This window comes from Schistocerca serialis, chromosome 3, assembly GCF_023864345.2.
Source record: "Schistocerca serialis cubense isolate TAMUIC-IGC-003099 chromosome 3, iqSchSeri2.2, whole genome shotgun sequence".
Classification (NCBI taxonomy): Eukaryota; Metazoa; Arthropoda; class Insecta; order Orthoptera; family Acrididae; genus Schistocerca; species Schistocerca serialis.
In genome coordinates, this window is record NC_064640.1 from 273,513,331 (window position 1) to 273,537,249 (window position 23,919).

Here is a 23,919-nt window from a genome sequence, read left to right on the forward strand (position 1 = left end):
GAAGTGTGGCTTCAGCCGAACAAAACTTCATGAGTTTTTCTACGTATCTGTAGTGTGTCGTGACCATATGTCAATGAATGGAGCTACAGTGAATTTATGAAATCGCTTCAATCATTTGTAATAGCCCTGTACTTACAAGTCATAAAGTACAGTATACCCCCACTCTTATGTTTGTGGCATTAAGTTTTCTTACCATTTACAACACTTTTTATTGCTTACATGAAATTTCCTGTGTTAAAGATTTTAATTGGTGCTAACACGTATGTGATTTTCCTGCAATTTACACTTTATGAAACAATTCCCATGGAGAAGAAACAAATAATTGACATAAAAGATGCTGGCAAGGTACTGGTCTTCAAGTAGTGTTTACAAACATTATGCGATGAAGTTTCTTGACACCAGGGTGCTCTACGCAGCAGATCTGAATTGGTAACACTCTTGAACGATCCGTGCTTTGTCTCTTGCTGCCACTCTACTTGGTGTGGCAGCCGAGGAGAGAAATTTGAAGTACTGCACCTGTTTTTTCATCCTTAAGTGCAAATATTTACGTAAGTATTTTTTGTGATGTTTCACAAACAAGCAGTGTGAGTTATGGTTTGTGTGTGTGTGTGTGTAGTTTTCTGCATAATGGAGGGGCATGGTATATATTATAACCTCAAAAAAGACCACTACAGTGCAAGAGAGGCAGAAAACAACACAGAACAATCACATAATATACTTAAATAAATATTTACACATGACAGTGAGAATAAATTCTCGAAATACGTTCTGCTTATCATGAAAAAATATGTATCAGATGCAGTGTTTCATTATCTAAATAATGAAAGTGTAAAAGTGGGTTTCCACTATATTTACATATGCTGATTCATGTCATACTTTATAAATATTGGAATCAAGATATTATAGAATTGAAGATTAATGTGTGTTTGTCTTCTTCTCAACATAGCCTGAAGAGCAGACAGAAGAATTGCTGCATGTGACAAATCACTGGTTTTCCAGGATACATGCAACTCCATTGGATTTAATTATTGCATACTGTTACCAGCCATTTCCTGACGTGCAGTTGGCAGGTCTCAAGCTCATACAAGTTATTGCAGAACAGCCATGGGGAGTCCAGGAAATCAATAAACAAATTGGTCAGTAGTATATGATTTCTGTGCACTTGATATTTTCATATACACAAAGAGAATCAAGAAGTGTGTTTCAGTGTTCTGCTAAGTAGGTTTGGGACAGTGAATTAAAAATTTATTCAGTAGTCTTAGGTTATTATATTAAACTTGATTTGTAGATAATGACCGAATTCTGTGTTACCATGGAATGAAGTACTATGTTCTCTGGCAGTGTTGTTTCACTTTGACAAGGTAGTGTCGTCCTTCATTGTCATATTACTTTTTTATAAGTGAAATGTTACAGCTGTTGGGATACTAGACCCTTATTTGGGAAGGGTGAGATTCAAATCCCTGTCCAGCAGTCTTGATGTATTTTTCCTTAAATTACTTCGTGTGAGGATCCATGTGGTCCCATTAAAAATAGTAGTATCCAAAAATTTACCGCGTCCATTTCAAACTGACTGTCACTCTGTCTTTGTGTATATTAAATTCTTTAATTATGTAGATAAAAAATGCACTCACCAAGCATCAGCAGGAGAACACACATATAAAGGTATTTAAATGTGCAAGCTTTCAGAGCCAGAGGCTCCTTCTGCTACCAGAAGGGTTGAAGGTGAGGACAGAGGGGTGAAGGAAAAGGACTGGTGAGGTTTAGGAAATGGGGAGGGTTTGGAGAAGTCGCCCAGAACCCCAGGTCAGGGGAGACTTACCAGACAAGATGAGAACAAAAGACTCTGTGTTAGCAGTTAGTCTTTCCTTCTCATCCCGCCTAGTAAGTATCCCCTGACCAAGGATACTGGTTGACTTTCTCCAAATTCTCCCAATTTCCTAGACCTCACCAGTCCTTTCCTTCACCCTTCAATCCTTCTGCCAGTAGATTAAGCACCTGGCTCTGAAACGTCTCCTACCACCACTTAGTGAGTAGATTTTTTTTTATCAATCCAGTTACATTATATTTTCAAAAACTGATTATTTTTGTTGATATATACTAAATTCTGGTATTACTATAAGAGAACATGTAGGTGGAGGGAGGGATAAGAAAGGAATACCATATAATTTCAGACTGAAACAGTAGCAGTTGGCCGATAGAAAATCCATATGCCATTCTTCACAAAACTACTGCTCGATACATGCATGAAGGGATCATCTTGTAGGTTTGTAACAAATGATTCAGTTTTTTTTTTTTACAAATATTATTAACTTTTAGAGGGGATAGTAATATGTATTATGAGTGTATGTGTTAGTTACTGTCATCTATGAATAACTGAATGTAATGTTTGCTTGAGGTTGCTTCAGGGATGTGTGTCGTAGATGACATACCAAGGGAATTGGAGGTGTTTTATACATCAGCACCCATGCCTAAGGCTCACGTGCTACAGGTGCTTCATCAACATTTAAGTGGCAAATCCGATATCTTCTTATAAAGACATCTTTCTGTACATCCTGAATTACATGTAAAAACATTTGATTACCATGCCAGTATTCTGGTGTATAAAGCTTATATACCAATCCTGTCTTGCAAACAGAGTAAATCCTCATTGGTTGCAAAAAGTTAAATTACACTGCTCATTGCAGCTCACTTTTTTAGACATAAAATTTCACTTGCTCAATGTTCAGAATTCTTCACACACACTTTCACACTTTCCAGTCAAGATTGCGGCCAAAATTTGACAATCAAAAAGTGGAAATAAGTAAACACAATCTGAAAAATGTGACGCTAATGAAGAAAGAAGACTCGGTCTTGGGAAAATGGAAGGTAATGACTGAAGGAAGTTGTACTCAGTAGGTAAAAGACCTGAAAGACAGTGAAAATTTAGTGCAAAAAAATCTTTTGAAGTGCTTTCTGCCGTGAATTCAATGAACACATCGGAAAGGATTGAAAAGTTGGAAAACAAAGTAGGCAAAACATTCCTCGTTGTAAGTAGGTCACAGTGAAAATGTAGCATCAGGAGATATTCTAAAAACTCCGAAAATAAGTGCGCACACCTACACTACCACAGTCTTCAATGCAAAAAAGGAAACTACATTAAAAAATGTATCTCCAGGGAAACTGCAAACTGAAGAATATTTAGAATATGTGCGGCAAAAAAACACTAGTCAGGTGAGAAGAACCTTAAATCCTCTGGTTACAAAAGGTGTGAAACACAAAACAAGCTGTGTGTTAGGTGATAGTCACAGGCGTGAAATTTCTGCAATGTTGATGAGAACATGTAGTTTCAAGGCATCTGGTTTCATAAAGCCAGGGGCTCCATTGAGTGAAATAATGGACCTAACAGCATTAACTGACATAGCTTGCTTGAATAAAGATGATTTCGCCATGTTAATAGAAGGATCAAACGACATCTATAGAAACAAGACATACAAGGTTATTACAGAAATGAGGAAATGTTTAAATAATTTAACCCACAAAAATGTACTCATTGGGAACATCCCACATCGTCATGATTTACCACCTTGGTCGTGTGTGAACCGCAAAATTAATGTTGCAAACGAGTGTATCACTGAAATATGCACTAACTTTAAAAATGTCGATACTGTAGATATAAACAGATTGGAGCAAAGGTTCCATACAGTCCATGGACTTCATTTAAATATGCCAGGAAAGAAATTACTAGCCGAAAAAATATGTACTCTCATTTCGAAGAAGAGTGAGGAAAAAAGTATAAGTGGCAAATAAACGGAGATTAAGAAGTGCTGTAGATGAGTTACAAGCTGTGCAATCGGCCAAACGCAAATTACTAAGTGGTTTAAACTGATTAGGTGAGAAACAATCAAGTCGTCAGCCAGATGAAAATTATGAAATGGTTTAAACCGAAGAGGACAGATGTGGATGAAGCAAAACTTATACAAGCTCCAGAAGTTAACTCACCTACTGATTGCCACCAGCAAACAAAAGCCACACACAAGAAAGATATCAAAAAAATTTTAGGGTAATTGCTGTATTAGAAATGCCATTAGATAAAGAATCAGAAACCGTTTCAACTAAAGTTACCAAATACCCAGATTTTGCTATACTACACCATAACATTCAGTCACTCACAAATAAAATTTCCATGTTGGAAGCACTACTCCAGTATGCACTAAATGTAGACATAATTGGCATTACTGAACATTGGCTACGAAATGACAAAGTAAAATTAACCTCAATCTCAGGATATAGGTTAGCAAGTCATTTTAGCTGAGAGTTTTCCAAACATGTTGTCTCTGCTATCTTTGTGAAAGAACAAATAAAGTTCTGTGATGTCAGTAAAAGTTATATTGACTCAATTGAAAAGACTTTGAACTTTCCATTACTAAACTACCAGAGCTTAATTTCATAGTTATTAACATATATAGAGCAACGAGTGGAAACCTGCCAGTCTTCATGAATAAACTAGATGTTCTGCCTAACAGGATCAGTACACTAAATATGAAGATAGTGCTTTGTGGGGATTTCAATTTTGATTTTTCAAAAGACAGCAGCACCAGAGATGCTTTGAAAAATATGATCAACACATTCAGTATGATTCCCACAATACACTGCCCAACAAGATTAACAGAATGCACAAATTCCATTATTGACCAAATATTCATCTCAGAAACAAATTACAGATTCACAAGCAAAGTACTGAGCATAGTTATAGTGATCATGAGGCACAGCTGCTGTGTATAGAAGTGCCAACAAGTACTAGCAGTTCCGAAAAAGTAATTGAAGAAAGAATCTTTTCTGAAGATAACATTAGAATTTTTAATCTCTTACTGGCGAAGGAAAACTGGGAAAGCATTTCCACTCAGAACAATGTTGATAGCATGTACATGAGTTTTCAGAGCATCTTTCTTCACTATTTTAATGTAGAATTTCCAAAAGTAGTAAAAACAGTAAAACCTAACAATAATAAGCAATGGGTAACTAAAGGCATAAAAATTTCCAGTGAGAGAAACAGATTCCTGCAGTACTGTTGTAAGAAATATAGAGTAACCCAAGAATTCTCCAGATTATTCAAAAGCCTACAAACGAATCTATGGTAGAGTAGTCAAAGAGGCAAAAATTATGTGGAATGACAATTTGATAAGAAACTCATCTAACAAAATGAGATCCACATGGAGAGTTATAAATAAAGAAACTTGTACTTCAGCGCCAAAGAAAAAGAATGTATCATTAACACTAGAAGGCTCAAAAGACACAGACCCAAATTCAGTTGTGGAAGAATTCAATGAATACTTCACTTCACTAGCTGAAGACCTCATTCAAGTACACTGTCAAGGACCAGTCCCAAGTTTCTCCAGCAAGTCAGTGATCTCGACTGCTTCTATGTATGTTTATGAAACAAACCCCAATGAAATTATAAGTAAAATTAAATCATTAAGCAATAAAATGTCAAGTGGTCTTGATGAAGTACCTGATTCATATTAAAAGCATGTTCTGACCACATAGCAAACCCCTTGGCAACAATTTTCAACCTCTCTTTAAAAACTGGTGTATTTCCAGATATTTTTAAAATAGCAAAAGTTTCACCACTGCTAAAAAATGGTTCTTCTGAAAAAATATCAAACTACTGACCAGTGTCACAGTTAAGTTCCTTCTCAAAAATTCTAGAAAATCTCTTCTATGACAGGCTTTTAAGTTTCATAAATAAATATGCACTTCTTACAGTACAACAACATGGTTTTAGAAAGTCTAAGTCTACACAGACAGCAATTTTCGAATTCTTAGACTGCATTTTAAAATCCCTTGATCAACATAAATTAGCTGCAGGTATTTTTCTAGATCTATGAAAAGCCTTTGACATTCTGGACCATAACATTATGCTCGAAAAATTAGAAAGACAAGGAGTAAGAGGTGTAGCTCATAGCTGGTTGTGTTCATACCTAAAAAAGCCGCTGGCAGAAAGTATCACTTCAGTATGAATTCAACAAAATGAATAAAACAAGAAACAACTGCTTTCTTTCTAGCAGATTGCCTATAAAATGTGGTGTACCAAAGGGCTCAATCTTATGTCCATTACTCTTCTTGCTTTATGTGGACGACTTAGTTGAATATAAGAGTCACACAAAAACTATCCTGTTTGCTGATGACATCAGTATGTTGTTCACTGGATCCAGTCGGTGGTTCACAAAAAAAAAAAAAAAAAACACATTATAAATACTGAAAAAACTCTGTGTGTCGATTTTCATTTAATTCCTCCAACTAATCAAATGTCTATTCAAGCACAATTAAAAAATGATCCCCTAGAAAATGTGTCACACACATAAATAACTTGTCTAGAAAACTATCTTCTGTGTGCTATGGCCTAAGAATTTTAAAGGCTACAACAAGCAAAACAACAGTACTGCAGGCATGCTATGCACAGTTCCACTCACTAGTCCGATATGGGATCGTTTTCTGGGGATACTCAACTCACAGTGTAAAGGTTTTTAGAATGCAAAAAAGAGCTCAAAGAATAATTTGTGGCCTTAAAAAATGGAGTCCTGTAAATCCCATTTTACTGAGCTTGGTGTTCTAAATGTTCCAAGTTTATTCATTTATGGAACTACCTTGTTCTCTAGGGACTAGCTCCTGAAAACAGGTAAATTGCTACAGAACAAAAATGTACACAACTATAGTACCAGAGGGAAATCAAATGTACATAAATAATATCGCAGAACAACCACCTATCAGAGGAGCATAATTAACATTTGTGTAATACTACTACCTATATTTAAAGCTAAACTAAAAGCATTTCCAATAAAGCACTGTTTCTACTCTGTCAGAGAATTTCTGAATACGTAACAAAATTAATTGTAATAGGTACCTATTTTTAATTTGCCTACTATTTTCCTAATACTATGTATTATTGTAACTTATCTTTGATGTGTCCAACGTCAATTGTACAATGTGTGGCGTATGATAAAACTGGACCAATAAAAAATCAAATCATCTGTGGCACCTATAATTTATGACTATGTCAAATGACAGGTGTGTCAAGTATGAAATCTTTATGATGTTAAAATTGATGTAACCACATCGAACAAAACATTAGTCATCCCTAGATAAGCGTCGTGTAATACCACGTTGTTCCACCCCTGGACTTGATAACCACCTGGTTGCAGTTAGGAAGTGAGCCCACAAGGGTGTGCATATACATCACTTCCAGGGTAAGATGCTCTCTGAGGATTGGATCACACAATTCGACCAAATTGGGGCAATGCTGACGTCAGCATTTTACTCACTGTTCCAACATGCCCCACAGATTTTCTATGGGGTTCAAGTCAGGTGATTTTTGCAGGCCAATTGAGAGGTAATAGGGTGGGGGAGTATTCAGAAAATGAGCCACATACTGTTCCAGTCCAATGAACTTTGCTGTTATCATCTTTATGTGTAGGGTGAGGATTCTTCTGGATAACTAGGAAAGCTTATAGAATTACATTTTACCTGGAAAAATCAAGAGAATCTCAGGGAATTTCAGGACTATCATAAAAGCTCAGGGAATTCTGTGTTTTTAACCCAACATTGAAGATTGATTTTATTAACTTTTATAAATCACAGATTTTAAAATACTCAATATTTCAGAATGCATTAATTATGTGAACATTATTCCATATAAATTATCAATGGTTAAAAACTGCTGTTTGTATAGCTCAGCTGAGGAAAGAGAAGCCCCATTATTGTGATACAACATCTCTCCCACTCACCATTAATTTATCAGGAACTTCACATAGAGTATAACCCCGCTTTTACACTTTTCAAGGGACTTGAAAAAAAAATGGCGTAAACTGTGAGAAAATGTGAAATGTGGGATATTACTTTTTTAAGTTTTACTGGTTGTGTATGGGGCCCCCCTTTCCATTTTCTTAGTTTTATATGATACATGTAGATAAAAGGCAAAAACTACTCATCAGGGAATGTTTATTTTTATTAAAGGTTATCTGAATTTAGTGCTTTGTTTAGCAGGTGATATGACATTCACCGACAATGTAGCACAACAAATCACATTAAAACTAATTCAACCACGCGACCGCCATGTTGATTTACGTGTTTGCAAAGCTAAAGTGGTGCAGTTGGTAGTTTTAGTATTTATACTTGATGCCTATGAAAAGTGCATGTCAAGTGTACACTGCATTAAAGACCTCTCTAAGCTGCATCATTTTTAGTGTAACTTTCCTGCGAAAGTGATGTCAGCAGATGTATACAGTACCGGTCGTTTATCTTGCTGTTTTTGATTTTGTATGTATAGGTGCGTGAAATATCGTAAAGTACATTAAATATGGCACTACACTACAGATCAATCTGTCACTGCAGCCTTTATTTCACACTCACTGACTTAGTCAGCTCCTAGCCAAACTGACACTTTCAAATCAACGTAGACATTGGGGTTACGATAGAGATCGGTCTGTATCTACAGCCAAAATTACAGGGAAGCAAACAATACTACACTTAAGCATTTCTAGCACACATTTACAAAACATTAATATGCCCTTTATATTTATTATACTGACTTTTAATTTGGCTGGTCTATTAACACGACGTTAACAAATGAGTACAGTAGTTACTACTTTTTGACAAAATTGTGGGTTGTTCTAATTTTGTTTGATGAATTTTTTCAATGTGGTTTTCGAGTTCATAAACACATTGGAGGACTTTGTCATTAACATTTGCAGCTGAAATATATTTCTTAATTGTTTCCACTGTGCTGCATTAACAACTGCAAATGAGGGAACCTCATTGTTCTCATCACTATCACTATCACTTTCTGCATTTTCTTGTGTGTGAAAGTCGCTGACGTCATCAACAGAAATACTTTCCGCAGTGACGTCGGCGTCTTTAATGTGTAGGAAATCGTGAACCGGATGCTGAAGCTGCAGCTTTTCCCATGATGAAGCAAGCAGTTTTTCACCGCTGTCACTAACACTCACATCTGGTGCATCAGATCCATTTGTACCATCGGCTTCGATGAATCCCGCTTTGTGGAAGCAATTGGAGATGGTGGCCAATGTAACTTCTGTCCATGCCTTCGCAATATAATGCAAAGCATCTAAAATTGACACTTTAAAGGAGGTTGGGTCTTTCCCAACTTCCATCGAAGTTAATACCTTCTGCACAATCACCTTCCTATAGTGTGTTTTGAAGGCATGGATGATACCCAAATCCAAAGGTTGTAATTTGCTTGTGCAGTTTGGTGGCTGAAGCTCTAATTACACATTATGTAGGCTTATATTTCTGGGTTGCGCAGGGCAACAATCTATTAAGAGGAGAATTTTTCTGTTGTGAGTACCCATTCTTGCATCAAGACAATGTAATTCTCTCTCGAATAATTCCGATGTCATCAACACTTTTTCGTTGGCACTTTAGTTTGTTGGCAGTGTTTTTTAGATTTGCCAGTGCCTAACATTACTGTCAGGCAAACTTTGCTGTGTTTACCTCCATGGCAGTTTTTGCTTTTAGAGGCAAGCATTTTATTTGGCAATACACTGTAAAAGAGACCTGTTTTGTCAATATTGAAGATATCCTTCAGTTTATACTGTTTCAAAAATTCTTGTAACCAGCCACTCTGCCATTCTGTAACAGATTTTATGTCCACACTGTTTTCTTTGCCACATACAGTTTTATACACTACAGTGTACCACTTCTTGAATCTATCTATCCACCCATTTGATGCTGTGAAGTCCTCCATCCCAAGTACATTGGCAACTTTCAGTGCCTTTCCGCACATCATCACACTGTTTCTTGGAATATTCGATGCACGAGCTGCCTGAAACCAGTTCTTCATAATTTCTTCCAACTCTGCGTATTTCGAATAGCTGGCATATTTAATTTTTTTGGAATTTGGCCCACTGTTACTTACACTTTCCAAAATAGTCTCCCTGTTTTTCTTGATAGTGTTCAATGTAGATACCGGTATTCCTAAACTCTGTGCTAATGCAACACATTCCACGGTGAGCATCAACTCTTTCCAGAATTTTGACTTTTTCTTCCATACAAAGGATTTTCCTGTCTCTTTTGGCAGTACTGGCATTTTCCATCCTAAACTGCGACAGAAAACAACAATGTGAATGAAATAACTAACCACAGACTTAGATCACCTCACACAAGGCCACGAACACACTATGCGGTACACACAAACAAAGTAACACACACAAACTCTTCGCACAGCACTTGTTGAGAGTAGCTGTATCGACTGAAATCGACTCGCTTTGGTTGTAGGAACAGGCTTTGTTGCATTGCCAACCTTAGATAGCAAACAACACTGTACTTTATTTATTTATTTATTCCATGTGATCTGGTGGTACACAGTGTGTTGCAGATGTCGGAAAATATCATTTAACATTGTTAACATATATTAACATAGGCCTATAGTATCCTAATGTATTATATTGCTCAATGTTTTCAATTTAACACAAACAGCAAGATTACTGAAACTTCCTGGCAGATTAAAACTGTGTGCCCGACCGAGACTCGAACTCGGGACCTTTGCCTTTCGCGGGCAAGTGCTCTACCATCTGAGCTACCGAAGCACGACTCACGCCCGGTACTCACAGCTTTACTTCTGCCAGTACCTCGTCTCCTACCTTCCAAACTTTACAGAAGCTCTCCTGCGAAACATATACTTCGCAGGAGAGCTTCTGTAAAGTTTGGAAGGTAGGAGACGAGGTACTGGCAGAAGTAAAGCTGTGAGTACTGGGCGTGAGTCGTGCTTCGGTAGCTCAGATGGTAGAGCACTTGCCCGCGAAAGGCAAAGGTCCCGAGTTCGAGTCTCGGTCGGGCACACAGTTTTAATCTGCCAGGAAGTTTCATATCAGCGCACACTCCGCTGCAGAGTGAAAATCTCATTCTGGAAGCAAGATTACTGTTCTAAGTATTCATTTACAGAGTAAAAACAGTGACACAACAAATATGACTTCACGGCTTTGCTAAATTTAATGTTGTCTTCGATGGACTTAATACTAGTGGGAAGATTGTTGAACAGTTGGAGGCCTATGTGGAAAACTCCCTTTTTACACAGTTGAGTGTTTGTACATATAACATGCTGGTTTGCGTTTTTCCTGGTGTTGTGTTCATGTATTTAATTATTTTTTACGACTCTGGGGTCAGTTGGCTCTATGTGGTTTCTGAAAAATTTTAGTCTCTCAAGAATGTAGAGGCAAGGCAGTGTAAGGATTTCCAACTTTCTGAAGATGGGTTTGCAGGAGTCTCTGGGTTTGCTCCCAGTAATAATCCTCATTGCTCTCTTCTGGATTCTGAATGTGCTCAGAGCAGTTGGAGAATTTCCCCAGAATATTACACCATATTTTAGATGGGCTTGTATGTAAGCGTAGCATGCACTGGTTAATGTTTTGAGGCTAGCACATGTTTTCAATACACTCAATGCGTAACAGCCAGTACAAATCCTGGCATTTACCTTTCCTGTATGTGTATTCCATTTCAGGTTATCTTGAACCCACAGACCCAGGAATTTGAAAACAGTGTCGGTATCTATTGACTGGTTATTTATAGTGACAAATGGCTGAGAGGAATTTGCATTTTGTGTTATGTGAAAGTAAATGGAAGCTGTCTTTTTGGTGTTGATAGTTAATCTGTTGATTTTTGCCCAGCTGCTGAGTTGTTCAGTGGCCAAGTTCATAGCTTTTTGCACAGCCTCTGTATTCTCCCCTTTGAGGAGTACACTTGTGTCATCAGCAAATATTATTGTTTTGTGTGCATCAACATTCAGGCTCAAATCATTAAAATACAGGAGGAAAAGTAGGGGTCCCAATACTGAGCCCTGTGGAACACCTTGCTTTACGGTTTTATTACTTGATAGTATTTCGGTTATTGAGTTGCTTTGTCTGTTAGTATATTTCATGCTGACTTTCTGCATCCGATTGGTTAGGAATGTAGCAATCCAGTTGTTTGCAATTCCTCTGATACCGTAGTGTTCTAATTTTTCCAGTAATATTTTGTGGTCAAAAGTGTCAAAAGCCTTTGACAGATCCAGAAATATGCCTGTTATGGGTTGTTTTCTATCTAACAGTTCTAAAAGCGTATTTATGCAATCATATACTGCAGTTTCAGTAGATTTGTTGCTTCTGAACCCATGTCGAGCTAAACTTAGTAAATATTTTTTTCAGTGAAGTCCATCATTTTTTTGTACATTATTTTTTCAAAAACTTTAGAAAAGCAGGATGAGATTGAGATAGGCCTGTAGTTATTCATATCTTTATTATCACCTTTTTTGAAGACAGGAATTACTTTAGAAAGTTTCAGAGCTTCAGGGAAGATACCTGCCTTGAAAGAACAGTCACAGAAGTGAGTTAATGGTTCAGCAATTGTGTGTTCACAATTTTTGATTACAGCTGCTGGGATACCATCAATTGCAGCTGAATATGAATTTTTTAACTCTCTGAGGGCTTTTGCAACATCATTTTCAGTGACTTTGGTAATGAAAATTGACTGCACATGTGTTATATTTTTGGTTTGCTGGTTGGTAATTTGTGTTAGGATTATTTTAGACCAGTTTTTCAGCTATGCTAGTAAATAAATTGTTGAAAGAGTTCACCACAACTTCGGGATTAGATATAGATTCATTGTTGAGTTTGATTTCTATGTTCGTGTGTGAAGCTTTCATTTCCCGTCTTTCCCTTTTTATGATATTCCACATTGCTTTTACTTTATTGCTGGATTTGTCAATGTACTCATCATTCTGCATCCTTTTTGCTTGTCTGATCACTCTTCTTAGGATACATGTGTGGTTTTTATAGTATTCTGTTAGTTGGGGGGAGTCACTACTTTGTTTACATAACATGTGGAGTATTCTTTTATGTTTGCAAGAGATTTTTATAGCTGGTCTAATCCAACTCTTGTTTCTATTATTATTATTATTATTATTATTATTATTATTATTATTATTTATTCTTACTGGTTTTTGCAGAAAGGCCTCTTCAAAGTGGTGGATCATTTTGTTAAGAAATATGTTGAGTACAATGTGTATACAGACCATAAAGGAAATTACCATATATTAGCAAGTTACAAATACTGTAAAATGGATATCCTCCGAATGGGATCATCATCACAGGGCAAAGTTAATGCCGAAACGATGCGGATACAATAAATTAAGGGTAGTACTTATTGTAGCACACAGTACTGACAGATAAAGTTGGTATCGACTCGAAACAAATGAATGTTCCTCAGAAGTTCTTCCGTCTTCTATTGAAGCAGTTACTCCTATCAGCCACCACGCCGAGTTGTGGTTGGCAGCGGCAGGATACAAGTTACATTTTTTTCTGACTTAAGATTTGCTGAGTGGAGCACCCTGGTGTCAAGAAAGTTAAACGTAAAATGTATGTAAACACTACTTGAAGGCAAATGCTGTGCCTCCATCATTTTATGTCAATCGCACCAGTTTCTTTCCTTGTCGAAAATTGTTTCATAAAACATAAATCATGGGAAAATTACTGATATGTTAACGTAAAAACGGGTGCGAATTAACATTGTGAACATATGAAATTTGAAGAGAGCGATAAAAAAATACCATAAATGGCAGGAAACTTTAATTCCGGAAATGAAAAAGCAGGGTTATACTGTACTGTATTGCCATGGGCATGGCCAAACATTATTACCCCCTTTTGCCACTCCCTCACGTCCTTCCATTTACCCATGTTTACATACAATGTCCCCTTGAAATATAAGTATCTTACTGAACAGTACTGCACAATGCTCACAGAGAAGCAGTGCATGCATGGTAGAGCACATGGATCAGTCCAGTAAGCTTACATTATGATACACAAGTTGTCGTGTGTACATGTTATAACTGTCAAATGCTAAACAGCCACACTTATTGGCCATAGTAAACACTCAGTGCCTGAATACGTGTCTGGCAAGCTCGTGGTGTATAGTAATGTGTCTTTTTTAAAAATACTTACAAACTTTAGAGCACCAAGCATACAAGATTTCCACGTGGGGATTACTGTACAAAATGATGATTACGTACTACTCATTTATTTTCTAAGAAATGTAACACATTGTAATCTAAATGAAGCTGAGCAGTTGTAATCTGTCTTTCTCTTTTGGAATGTTACCATTTGATTTGCATACTGTAAGCAAAACTGGATTTTATTGGTAGAAAGAAACCAAACATATATAAAATTTCTTGTCTAAAATGAAGGATTGCTGACACTGACTTCAGTATGTGCCATATAGGCTGAGATAAAAGAAAGGCCCCACATTGTTTTCATCTGTCTGTCTGTCTGTCTGGTGCCTGCTGTGTACTCGTGTTCAATTATTATATGTAGCTTTCCGTGGAGAGTTTGAAGGATGTGAATCTCTCTCTCATTGCCGCCATATTAACAATTAATTTTTTTTGACAGTATATTGTGTACACCCAACCAGCAAATCTTATTTCAGTCATGTCGTGTTATTTACCAACTGTACTGAAACATATGCACAGTCTTTTATGTGGGCATGACATAGTGTTTACTTGAATGATTGCCACTTCAAAACTGTGGACAGAAGTGAAGTTGACCACCCAGTGGTTCCAGACACCATATGACATACCACAAAATGGTCAACTTCAATTATTGCTGCCATCTGGATCCCTCGTACATCACCAGTTTCTCTGGATACTTGGATGGGAATTGTCCTTACAACACATCCTTTGATCCTGCATGCCTCTTGACCTCAGTTTTCACTAGCCCATGTCCCACACTCACACGCCCACACCAACCCTTGTCCTTGTGCTTCCCACTTACTCCATTAATCTACCAATGCATTGTTCTATCTGTTGTTGTCTCCTCCGCCTCCTCCTCCTCCTCCTCCTCCTCCTCATCCTCATCCCCCCCTTCCTCCACCCACCCCCCTTTGCAAGCTACATGCAACTCCCCTGTACCAGGGCAGGCTCACTGACACCACATTTCTGTCCCACTTGCGTGCTGCTCTTCCTCCCAGCTTTCAGCCTCTCCTCCATTCCCCTTCTCTTCTGGTATCTGCCAAAGCAAAGACTCATATGTCAGTTTTTCCCCCTTCTTGGCCTGTGTGGTTGCAAAGTAATCATCCTTGAGATTGAGAGTATATCATTGTGATGTGAACTCATTCAAAGAGTATACATCTTCAAATACCTATGTTGTGATGATTTGATAAATCCATATGAACTTTTCAGTTTTTTGTTTCTCATTTTTGCAGTTTTTATCATCAAGAAAAAAATAGGAATCTTCTATGTAGTAGTGTAACTGAGAATACATCAGGCTCCCCTATACCCCACTCGGAGATGAGAAGTTCTGCATGTAGCACAAAACCCTAAACAGCATTCTTCTCAGCATATCTTGTGCATCTCTGGACCTGTCACACTGTCCACGTAGTTTCATAATGTATGTATTAGTGTATACAATACTGCCATCCATTGATTTATCATCAGAATAAAGGGAAAACAGTTTTGCCAGAGTATTTACTGCTATATCTAGCCCTGAAGCTCCTAGTTTGTCTTCTTTTCTAACTGATTGGTTTTGTTTGTCATTTAGTCTGCTCATCCATTTTCGAGTTACCTGCCTCTGTGGCCAGGATCACTAACACACACTTGTGTGGTGGCACTAGACTCGGGGGTAAGCCAGTCTGAATCCCCAACTAGGGGAGGAGAGGTGGTGGCGTGAAGTTCCTGATCACCATACTTCGCACCAATGGCCTGGTTTAAATACAAAACCTCTCTGCAGTGTCTCATGAAGTGAAGGGGGACACTGTTGATGCTGATCCGTCCATTGGATGGGGATGTTAAGCTTGGCGGCCTCTTTGGTACTATTTGAGAGGAGTAGGCTGTGTGCTGGCACTGGGTTTCATCCTCTCTTTTCTCTCATCATCGTCATACAACACTAACATTGCAACATTGCACTGCATTACCCCTCCCCCCCACACACACACATAGTTTTACAAATATTGTGCTGAAGCATTTGGTAAATAAATAAACAAAAATCCTTATTCGAGTAACAATTATTTAGCAGATGCATTCAAAGTTCCATTAGCTGAATAGCCAATCCACTCAGAATGTATATCATGTTCACTTGTTTCGACAGTGTCATCTCGATCTATTCTAATTTGCCTTATAAATGGAATATCAGTTCGTAGTGGTCCTATCCTCATGTTGTTCTTGGCTGTAGGAAAGAGTAAGCCTTATGTGCATACAGTGAAAACATACAAAACAAATAACTGATCATATTAGTGGTAAAGGCAAGTTTACTTAAAGGCTGAAATAGGTAGAAGACGGAAACAGTTATCACACAGATGTGGTCATGCCGTAGAGGTGTTAACTGGAGTTCACATTGACCCAATGGCAGCAGCTAACCCTTAAATTATCAAAAATATTCCTTGCAGCATAAAATTGTAAGAAAATATGATGGGAAGTCAAAAGGAAGGGAAGGAAAGTGGTATAATATGAGATTGGGAATACACTGCTGAACTTATAACAGTAACTTATAGACAGTAGATAATGCTCAAAATTTTTATGCTTAGGCTGAAATATTAGCTAAAAACAGCAGCTGAATAGTATCAGTGGAAAGACAGTTGCTTTGAAAAAAGCCATTGCCCTTCCGCTAAGATATATAGCAGGGCTTCACAACTTACGTGCTCGTGGAGCAAGCTGTGAGCAGCAAGGCGCGAGCACGCTACCCCCACTACCAGACCAGAGCGGAGAGTGGGGAGAGTCACGTGGGGCACACAACAGCTGCCGCCAGTCAATGTAAATCCGCAGCCACCTGCAGGGATATCACTCACGAATTATTACTGCGACAAATGAAACAAATAAAGGAGAATGTACACGTGCCACATAATTTTATTAGCTTAGTGTATGCCTCTACATTCGTATTAATTTGTGAACTGTTACACAATAAAAGGTGTCACTGAAGTATGGGATTCTCGGTTATCTTGTACTTTTTGCCCTTTACAATTGCGTCTATGTTCGGTGTAATTGTTCTTGTGCATTGTAGGCGCAGCGTGCAGTTTAAATTTCGATCAGACAGTGCGTTTCTCAGGCGCGTCTTGTTACATTTCATTGCAGAGAACAGTTGTTCACAAACATACGTGGAACCAAACATTCATATTATTGTAGCCGCCAGTTTGTGCAAACGAGGAAATCTATCCTGAGGGAAGTGTCTGTAGAATTCCAAAATGTTTTTCTTGTTCTGAAAATTGTATTCTCTGTCACACTGCAAGTCAATAATTTCTAGTTACAGCTCAGGACGAATTTCTTCAATATTCGCTGAATGTGGAGAGGAGAACAGATCAAAATCACTGTCTAGTGCTGTCAGATCTTGAAAGCGTTGATCAAATTCTTCCTTAAGGGCAACTAAACTATGTGAATAACATTCACAGTCTTTGTGAACATCTTGCATGGATGATAATTTAAGAAAATGAGCTACATTTCCTGTTTCCAGCTGACTCGCCCAAAGTGTCAGTTTCATTTTAAATGCTCATATTCGATCTATGAAATGAGTAATTAGCAGATCTTTACCTTGTAGTGAAATGTTCAAAGCATTCAGATGGCTAGTTAAATCTGCTAAGAACGCGAGATCACATTTCCATGAAGGCTCTTTCAATTCAGGAACACACATGTTATTTACCCCATGAACGTATTTATCTCATCTAATAGGCAAAAAAATCGATTTAATAATTCGCCACGACTAAGCCAGCGGACCTCGCTGTAATAAGGCAGGCTACCATACTTGCTTTCTACATCCTCAAGAAAGCTTTTAAATTGCCTGTGTTGTAGCCCATGTTTCCTTATATAATTGGTTGTACGAACAACACCACTCATCACATTTTTTAGAGTGATACTCTTTGCACATAAGTTTTCCTGGTGGATCACACAGTGAACGCCCCTCATTTCATTCGGCACGGTCAGTTTTTGCATTTTCTTCTTCAACAGCACAACAAAATATGGTTTTTTCCCTGTCATCGCTGGTGCACCGTCTGTAGACACTGAAACTAAAGAATTCCACGACAATCCTATATTTTCAACACTTTCTTCAACACTACTTAAAATATCACCTCCGGTTGTAGTGTTCTTCATGGCTACTACATCGAGGAGCTCGTCCCTCACCTGAAGATCTCTATTAACACCTCTAATAAATATGGCAAGCTGAGCTGTTCCAGTGATATCAACACTTTCGTCCAGAGCTAGAGGATACGCCATAAAATCATTACAGATATTTGCAAGCTGGCTCTGGACGTCGTCTGCCATGTCCTGTATGCGACGCATAATGGTCATGTTAGATAATGGCACAATCCGAAACTGTTCAACTTGAGATGGACACAAATGTTCCACTGCAACTACCAAACATTCTTTTATTAAATCGCCATCAGTGAAGGAGCGCAGGGATTTCGCTAAAAGCAAAGCAATTTTGTAACTCACTCTGAGAGCTGCCTCAGTTGATTTTTCTTCGTCGTCCAGATCTTCTGTGGATAGCTTCCTTTTAAGTTTAATAACTTCCTGTGCATGATCTGGTCCATCACATTTTCCACTTCCGTAGTCTTTCGCGTGGTACGACATATAATGTCGCTGCAAATTAAATTTCTTAAAAGAATTAAGCGTTTTGTGACATACTAAACATTTTGCAACACCATCTTTTTCTGTAAACAGATACAATTCCTCCCAATGGGGGTTGAACTGCAAAAGCATGGTTGGGATTACACAACGGTGACTTGACATGATTCTTAACCAGTGAAGTGACTCTTAGAGCTGATCGTAGTACTTTAAGCGTTACACATTCGGCGCGAATTCAATAGACATGCTGCGGCCCTATTCAAACGTGCGCACGCATTTCCCCTCCCTCCCTACTCTGCGACCTTGCACCTGCTTGTGAGCACATGCCTGAGCAGACGCGAGTACTCGCGCTCAAAACCGGCCAGTTGATAAGCCTTGATATATAGCAATAAAGAACTCGGGAAGTAATTCTCACAGTTATCTGCAAGAGTATAGCACTAGTTGTAAATGGTTGTTAGTGTACATTTCTGAAGTGGAATAAAGTAGCTGCCACTCACAATTAACATATAATTTGACACATTCTAAGCCCCTGCAGACTCATCTTCATGACAGAATTTGTAGAACATGCTGTGTGAATGAATAAATGATATACAATAAAATCCATGAAAATTGCAGCACACACCAAGAATAGTCTGAGTGAACCAAAACTTGGGGTGTGTACAGAAAAATGTACTAGTAATAAATAATTAACATCGTGAAAAGGTGGTAGACATGTAGGCCTAGCAGTGTCCTCTCTTTTGATTCTAGAAAGGTCAGTATTATGTGCCAGGCCTAATCTCCAAAAAGCAATCACACCAAGTGGAAACATGAAAGCAAATGCCAGTATCCTTGTTAACATCAGTAGGCATAATACAGCATGTAAGTTTGAGGGGCAGAGTGGTCAATCTCTGCAAAGTAGGTTTGTCATATGACAATACCCAAGGTCATACAGGGTATGTTGTTACTGTGACAACACGAACCAATGGATAGAAGAGGGTAAAATGCAGTAAAAATGGGTACTGGATCATGTAATGTGACCAGAGCAACTGGTTCCTGTTGGCCAGCGTACAGAAGTGGTGTGATTTTACACATTTTCCTTTTTTGTAGAATGTTATCAGTCAGAGCTATAGTCATTACTGAAAATGGTAAATTTGATTGTCTTTAATTCAATTTGAAAGGCAGATTTTGATAATGAAATTGATATGATACCATGCACCATGTACAGGAAAATGCATGTTTTTGGATGCTGTTATCTTGCAGGGATTGTGGTATTGGTGATTGTGGTTTTTCTGTAAATACAGGAGAGAAAGATTATTTAAAGCCTTGTCATAAATTTGATAAGTGCAGTCTCATTATGTTGGTGTGGTAACCAATAATAATAATAATACATTAACAGTTTCATGTTTTACTAAAAGAATTCAATGCAAATCAAAAGTGCTAGGCTGATTAATTCACTGTCATTTGCCAAGTTATTTTAAAACTTATAGTTTCATGCCGGCAAATTTTTTAATACCTGCTTAGACACACAAATAAGATCTGTTAACACTATAGGAAAGTTCTGAATATAACAGTTAACTACACATATGAATAGTTCAATATTTTTAATTGGCCATTTATCCCTAGTCATTTCTGAATATGCTCATTACTTTGGGGGGGGGGGGGGGGATTACTATGCTGGTATAAGTGACTCTTACATATTGAGAGCATCTGAACAACAACTATTACATCATTATGAAGGTTCGAGTGAAAGAGGTACTCCATGTGCCATACTTCAGCATGAACATGCAAATTTATGTGGCAAGCAATGTACAAACCTTCTTTGAAAAAACGTTGTTACCACTCTTTCCCTGTTCTGCCTGTTTGACCACTGAACCACGTGATGCAGTTATAAGACATTTGCTTCATATACATGATGAGAGCAGTTTAAATAGCTCTTCAGCCATTCAGATTTAGGTTTTCCACAATTTCCCTACATCACTACAGGTGAATGCCAGGATGGTTTCTTTGAAAGGGCACAGGTGATTTTCTTTGTAAGTCCAAGCTTGTCATTCAAGTATAATGATTTCATCATTGATGGGATGTTACACCCTAATCTTCCTTTTGCATGTTAGATGGACATGTTGCCCATCAACTGTGGGATATGGTTGATGGGCAACTTGGGTGTCACATTCCTCCTCCAATGCTTTGTCTTGTCATCTTGCATACAAACTATGTTATGAAAGGCTCACCAGTGAAATACTCTGGCCTACTTTGATTCCATGCAGAGATGCTTCAAAACTCTGAAAACTCTAATTGCAGGTGATGGGCTTCACACCATACTTAAACTGTCTGGTCATATTAATGGGACCATCTGTCAAAAGCCTGAATAACCCCCCTTTGCAGTGCAGACTATGCAAGATGTACAGGGAGAGTGTCAGTGAGGTTCTGGAACTTACTAACAGTGATGCGGTGCCATGCCAACTACAGTGTTTGGACAGCTGTTCTAGGTTTCTCAGTTGAGGATCCATGGCGTGAACAGCCCAACTCAGATGGTGCTACAGATTCTTGATTGGGTTTAAATCCAGAGAGTTTAATGGCCAGGGGAGTACAGTAATCACATCATGAAACCATGCTCATAAACTGTGAGTTATGTGACATATTGCATTGTCCTGCTGGCAGATGCCATCATGGTGAGGAAAAACAATCTGCACATGGGAGTGGACAGGGTCTCCAAGGATAGATGCATACATGTGGTTATCCATTGTGCCTTCCGCAATGATGAGATCACCCAGAGAATGACACAAACACATTTCCCAAACCATAACATTCTGACTATAGTTGCAGGGTGTTTACTTTCAGATGTTTATGCCATACACACTAACAGACAGGAGTCTGATGGAGCATAAAACACAATTCATCTGAAAAGGCCACCTGTCGCCACTCAGTGGATGTCCATTTACTGTATGGGCAATCAAATTCTGGCCGTCACCACTCATGAACTGCATTCAACATTGATGCGTGAACCAGGTACCTGTTGCAGAGGCTCATATGCAGCAACATTCACTGCATGGTCATTAAGGAGACACTTTTGGTAGCCCCTTGGTTCATCTGGACAGTCTGTGATATAGTGGCAAGCATTGCTGCCTCTGGATCACGGGGTTCTGGGTTCGATTCCAGGCCGGTTTGGGGATTTTCTATGCCCGGGGACTGGGTGTTTGTGATGTCCTCACCATATCATCATCATCATCATCATTCATGTCTGACTAGATTGGATTGGGTAAAAAAATTTGACTGTGTAAAAATTTGGACTTTGTATGGATGCTGATGACTGCGCAGTTGAGCACACACACACACACACACACACACACACACACACACACACACACACACTGTTCACAAATTTTGCCTTTTGGAAATGCTTCCACCCTTGGCCCAAAAGCCAATTATCATGCCCTTTCGGCGCATTACAACAATGACTAAACTCGTTTCCCACGCCTCTGACACCCTCCATATACCAGCTACTACTAGTGCCGCCACTTGCTGTCTGCAAGTGGTTATTGCACATCAAACATAGGCAGAGGCCACATTAATATGACTGGTTTCTGTAATTCTCTTCCAGAGAGCATGTTCTGTAAACCTAAATATTTGTGTATTGTCATGTTATATAATCATAGCTAAAAAGTTCATTTTGATTGCCTTTATCCTTCTTGCCATCTTGGTGTTGATATATCACTAATTTTGGTTTATTTTAAGTGTGAAAAGAGTGTGTGTGTCTGTGTGTGTGTGTGTGTGTGTGTGTGTGTGTGTGTGTGTGTGTGTGTGAGAGAGAGAGAGAGAGAGAGAGAGATATTATTGTGCATGTATCTAACCAAACAAAATATACTTTCAGGGCTGATTGAGTTCCTGTTAGACAGAAAGAGGGCCAGTAGTAAGGAAAGTAGAGAAATAAAGTATGAAATTATACGGTCTCTACTTCATTCACATATAGCTGAGTCTGTATTCAGCCCAAACATATTGTCTCAAATGAGAGAGTACGTAAATCGTGGACCATTCTATATTGAAGCTAGTACAGAAGTTGCTGTTGAAGAGAAGGCAAATTAACTGCAGTACATGGTACCCAGGAGAACTGAAGACTGAGTAGCTGTTGGTATTAAAATATCACAATGTTATGTTGTTGTTTCTGTATGTTTCAGTAATTTGTGGACCTTGTGAATCACAACCAAAGTAATGTTCAGTATAGCAGCATTTTATAAAATTTGTTTATTTAATTCACCCATTAACATATTGACATGTTTTTAGAAATTTTGCTCCAAAAGCAGTGTTTTTTATTTATGAAAAAGTCCTTAATGAGTGACATTACATACAGATATATAAGGATAGCTTTTAAAACTCAAAACTCTGTCAAAATAACAAAATCTAGACTACTCAGGACTTTATGTTAGAGGTATATTTCCGCCAAAAAAATATTAAGTTATTGCTGTTTGTTCTTCATGTAGTACTCAGTCTTAAAAGATATTGGATATGTTTTCTTTTTAAATGATTTGTGTGTTGGCTTTATTTTTAGTCATGAAATCTGAGACATTTGTAATGGCTGTGGAAATCTAATTTCAATGATATTTACTGTTTTGAACGTTTCAGCTAAGAAGAAAGAGGAGTTGTTTTCTTAATACTAGATTCTTGTTTCATGAAACTGTTAACTGTTACATATATCTACCAATAAATGTTTTTATTTTGAATTAACCTTAACTTGTTTGATCCATGATGAAATACCAGTGAAGAAGAAAACTGCAACCAGACACATTATATTTTAGTGAATAATTCATTTACTTTTCTTAACTTAAAGATAAGGAAATACAATGGCGTACAATTTTTAAACGTACAGGAAACCTCCTGTAGATCATGTTACAGTCAGTCGCACAACATAAACATCCCCAAGCACTCTAAAATGGTATATATTGCATGGAAATGCTCGTCAGAAAGGAAGGAATACCATGATATTAAAGATAGCCACAAAATTAAACTGATAGCTCTGTGGTAACCAGTAAACTCTATAAAAGCATTGCAAACAAATATAGCAACAAAATACAAACAATGGGAACTCCATATAGGAATATCAAAAATGTAGGAAAAGACAAATTCCTACTTACCGTAAAGAAGACACGTCAGGCTGCAAACAGGCATAATTAAAAGACACTCAGATGAAGCTTTCGGCCACAGCCTTTGTCAGTAACACACACACACACACACACACACACACACACACACACACACACACACCCAGAATGCAACATCATGTGGGGAAAGATGGGTGGATGCATTGGCAGAGGGCTGCAAATAAACAGGGTGGGAAATGAGTATGGGGAGCAGACGATAGGACAGAGGCGGGTAGAGGGGGT

The 23,919-nt window shown here is 38.1% G+C and overlaps 1 protein-coding gene across 1 annotated transcript in view; it reads left to right on the forward strand.

Moving 5' to 3' along the window:
* LOC126470048 (26S proteasome non-ATPase regulatory subunit 5-like) overlaps nt 1-23,263 on the forward strand; it is a 200,572-nt gene extending 177,309 nt beyond the window's left edge. The window contains exons 7-8 of the mRNA XM_050097549.1: nt 947-1,136; nt 22,413-23,263. Coding sequence (XP_049953506.1) covers nt 947-1,136; nt 22,413-22,624 — 402 coding nt within the window. The 3' untranslated portion in view covers nt 22,625-23,263. The remainder of the gene's footprint in view (nt 1-946; nt 1,137-22,412) is intronic.
* Nucleotides 23,264-23,919: the final 656 nt, after the last annotated feature.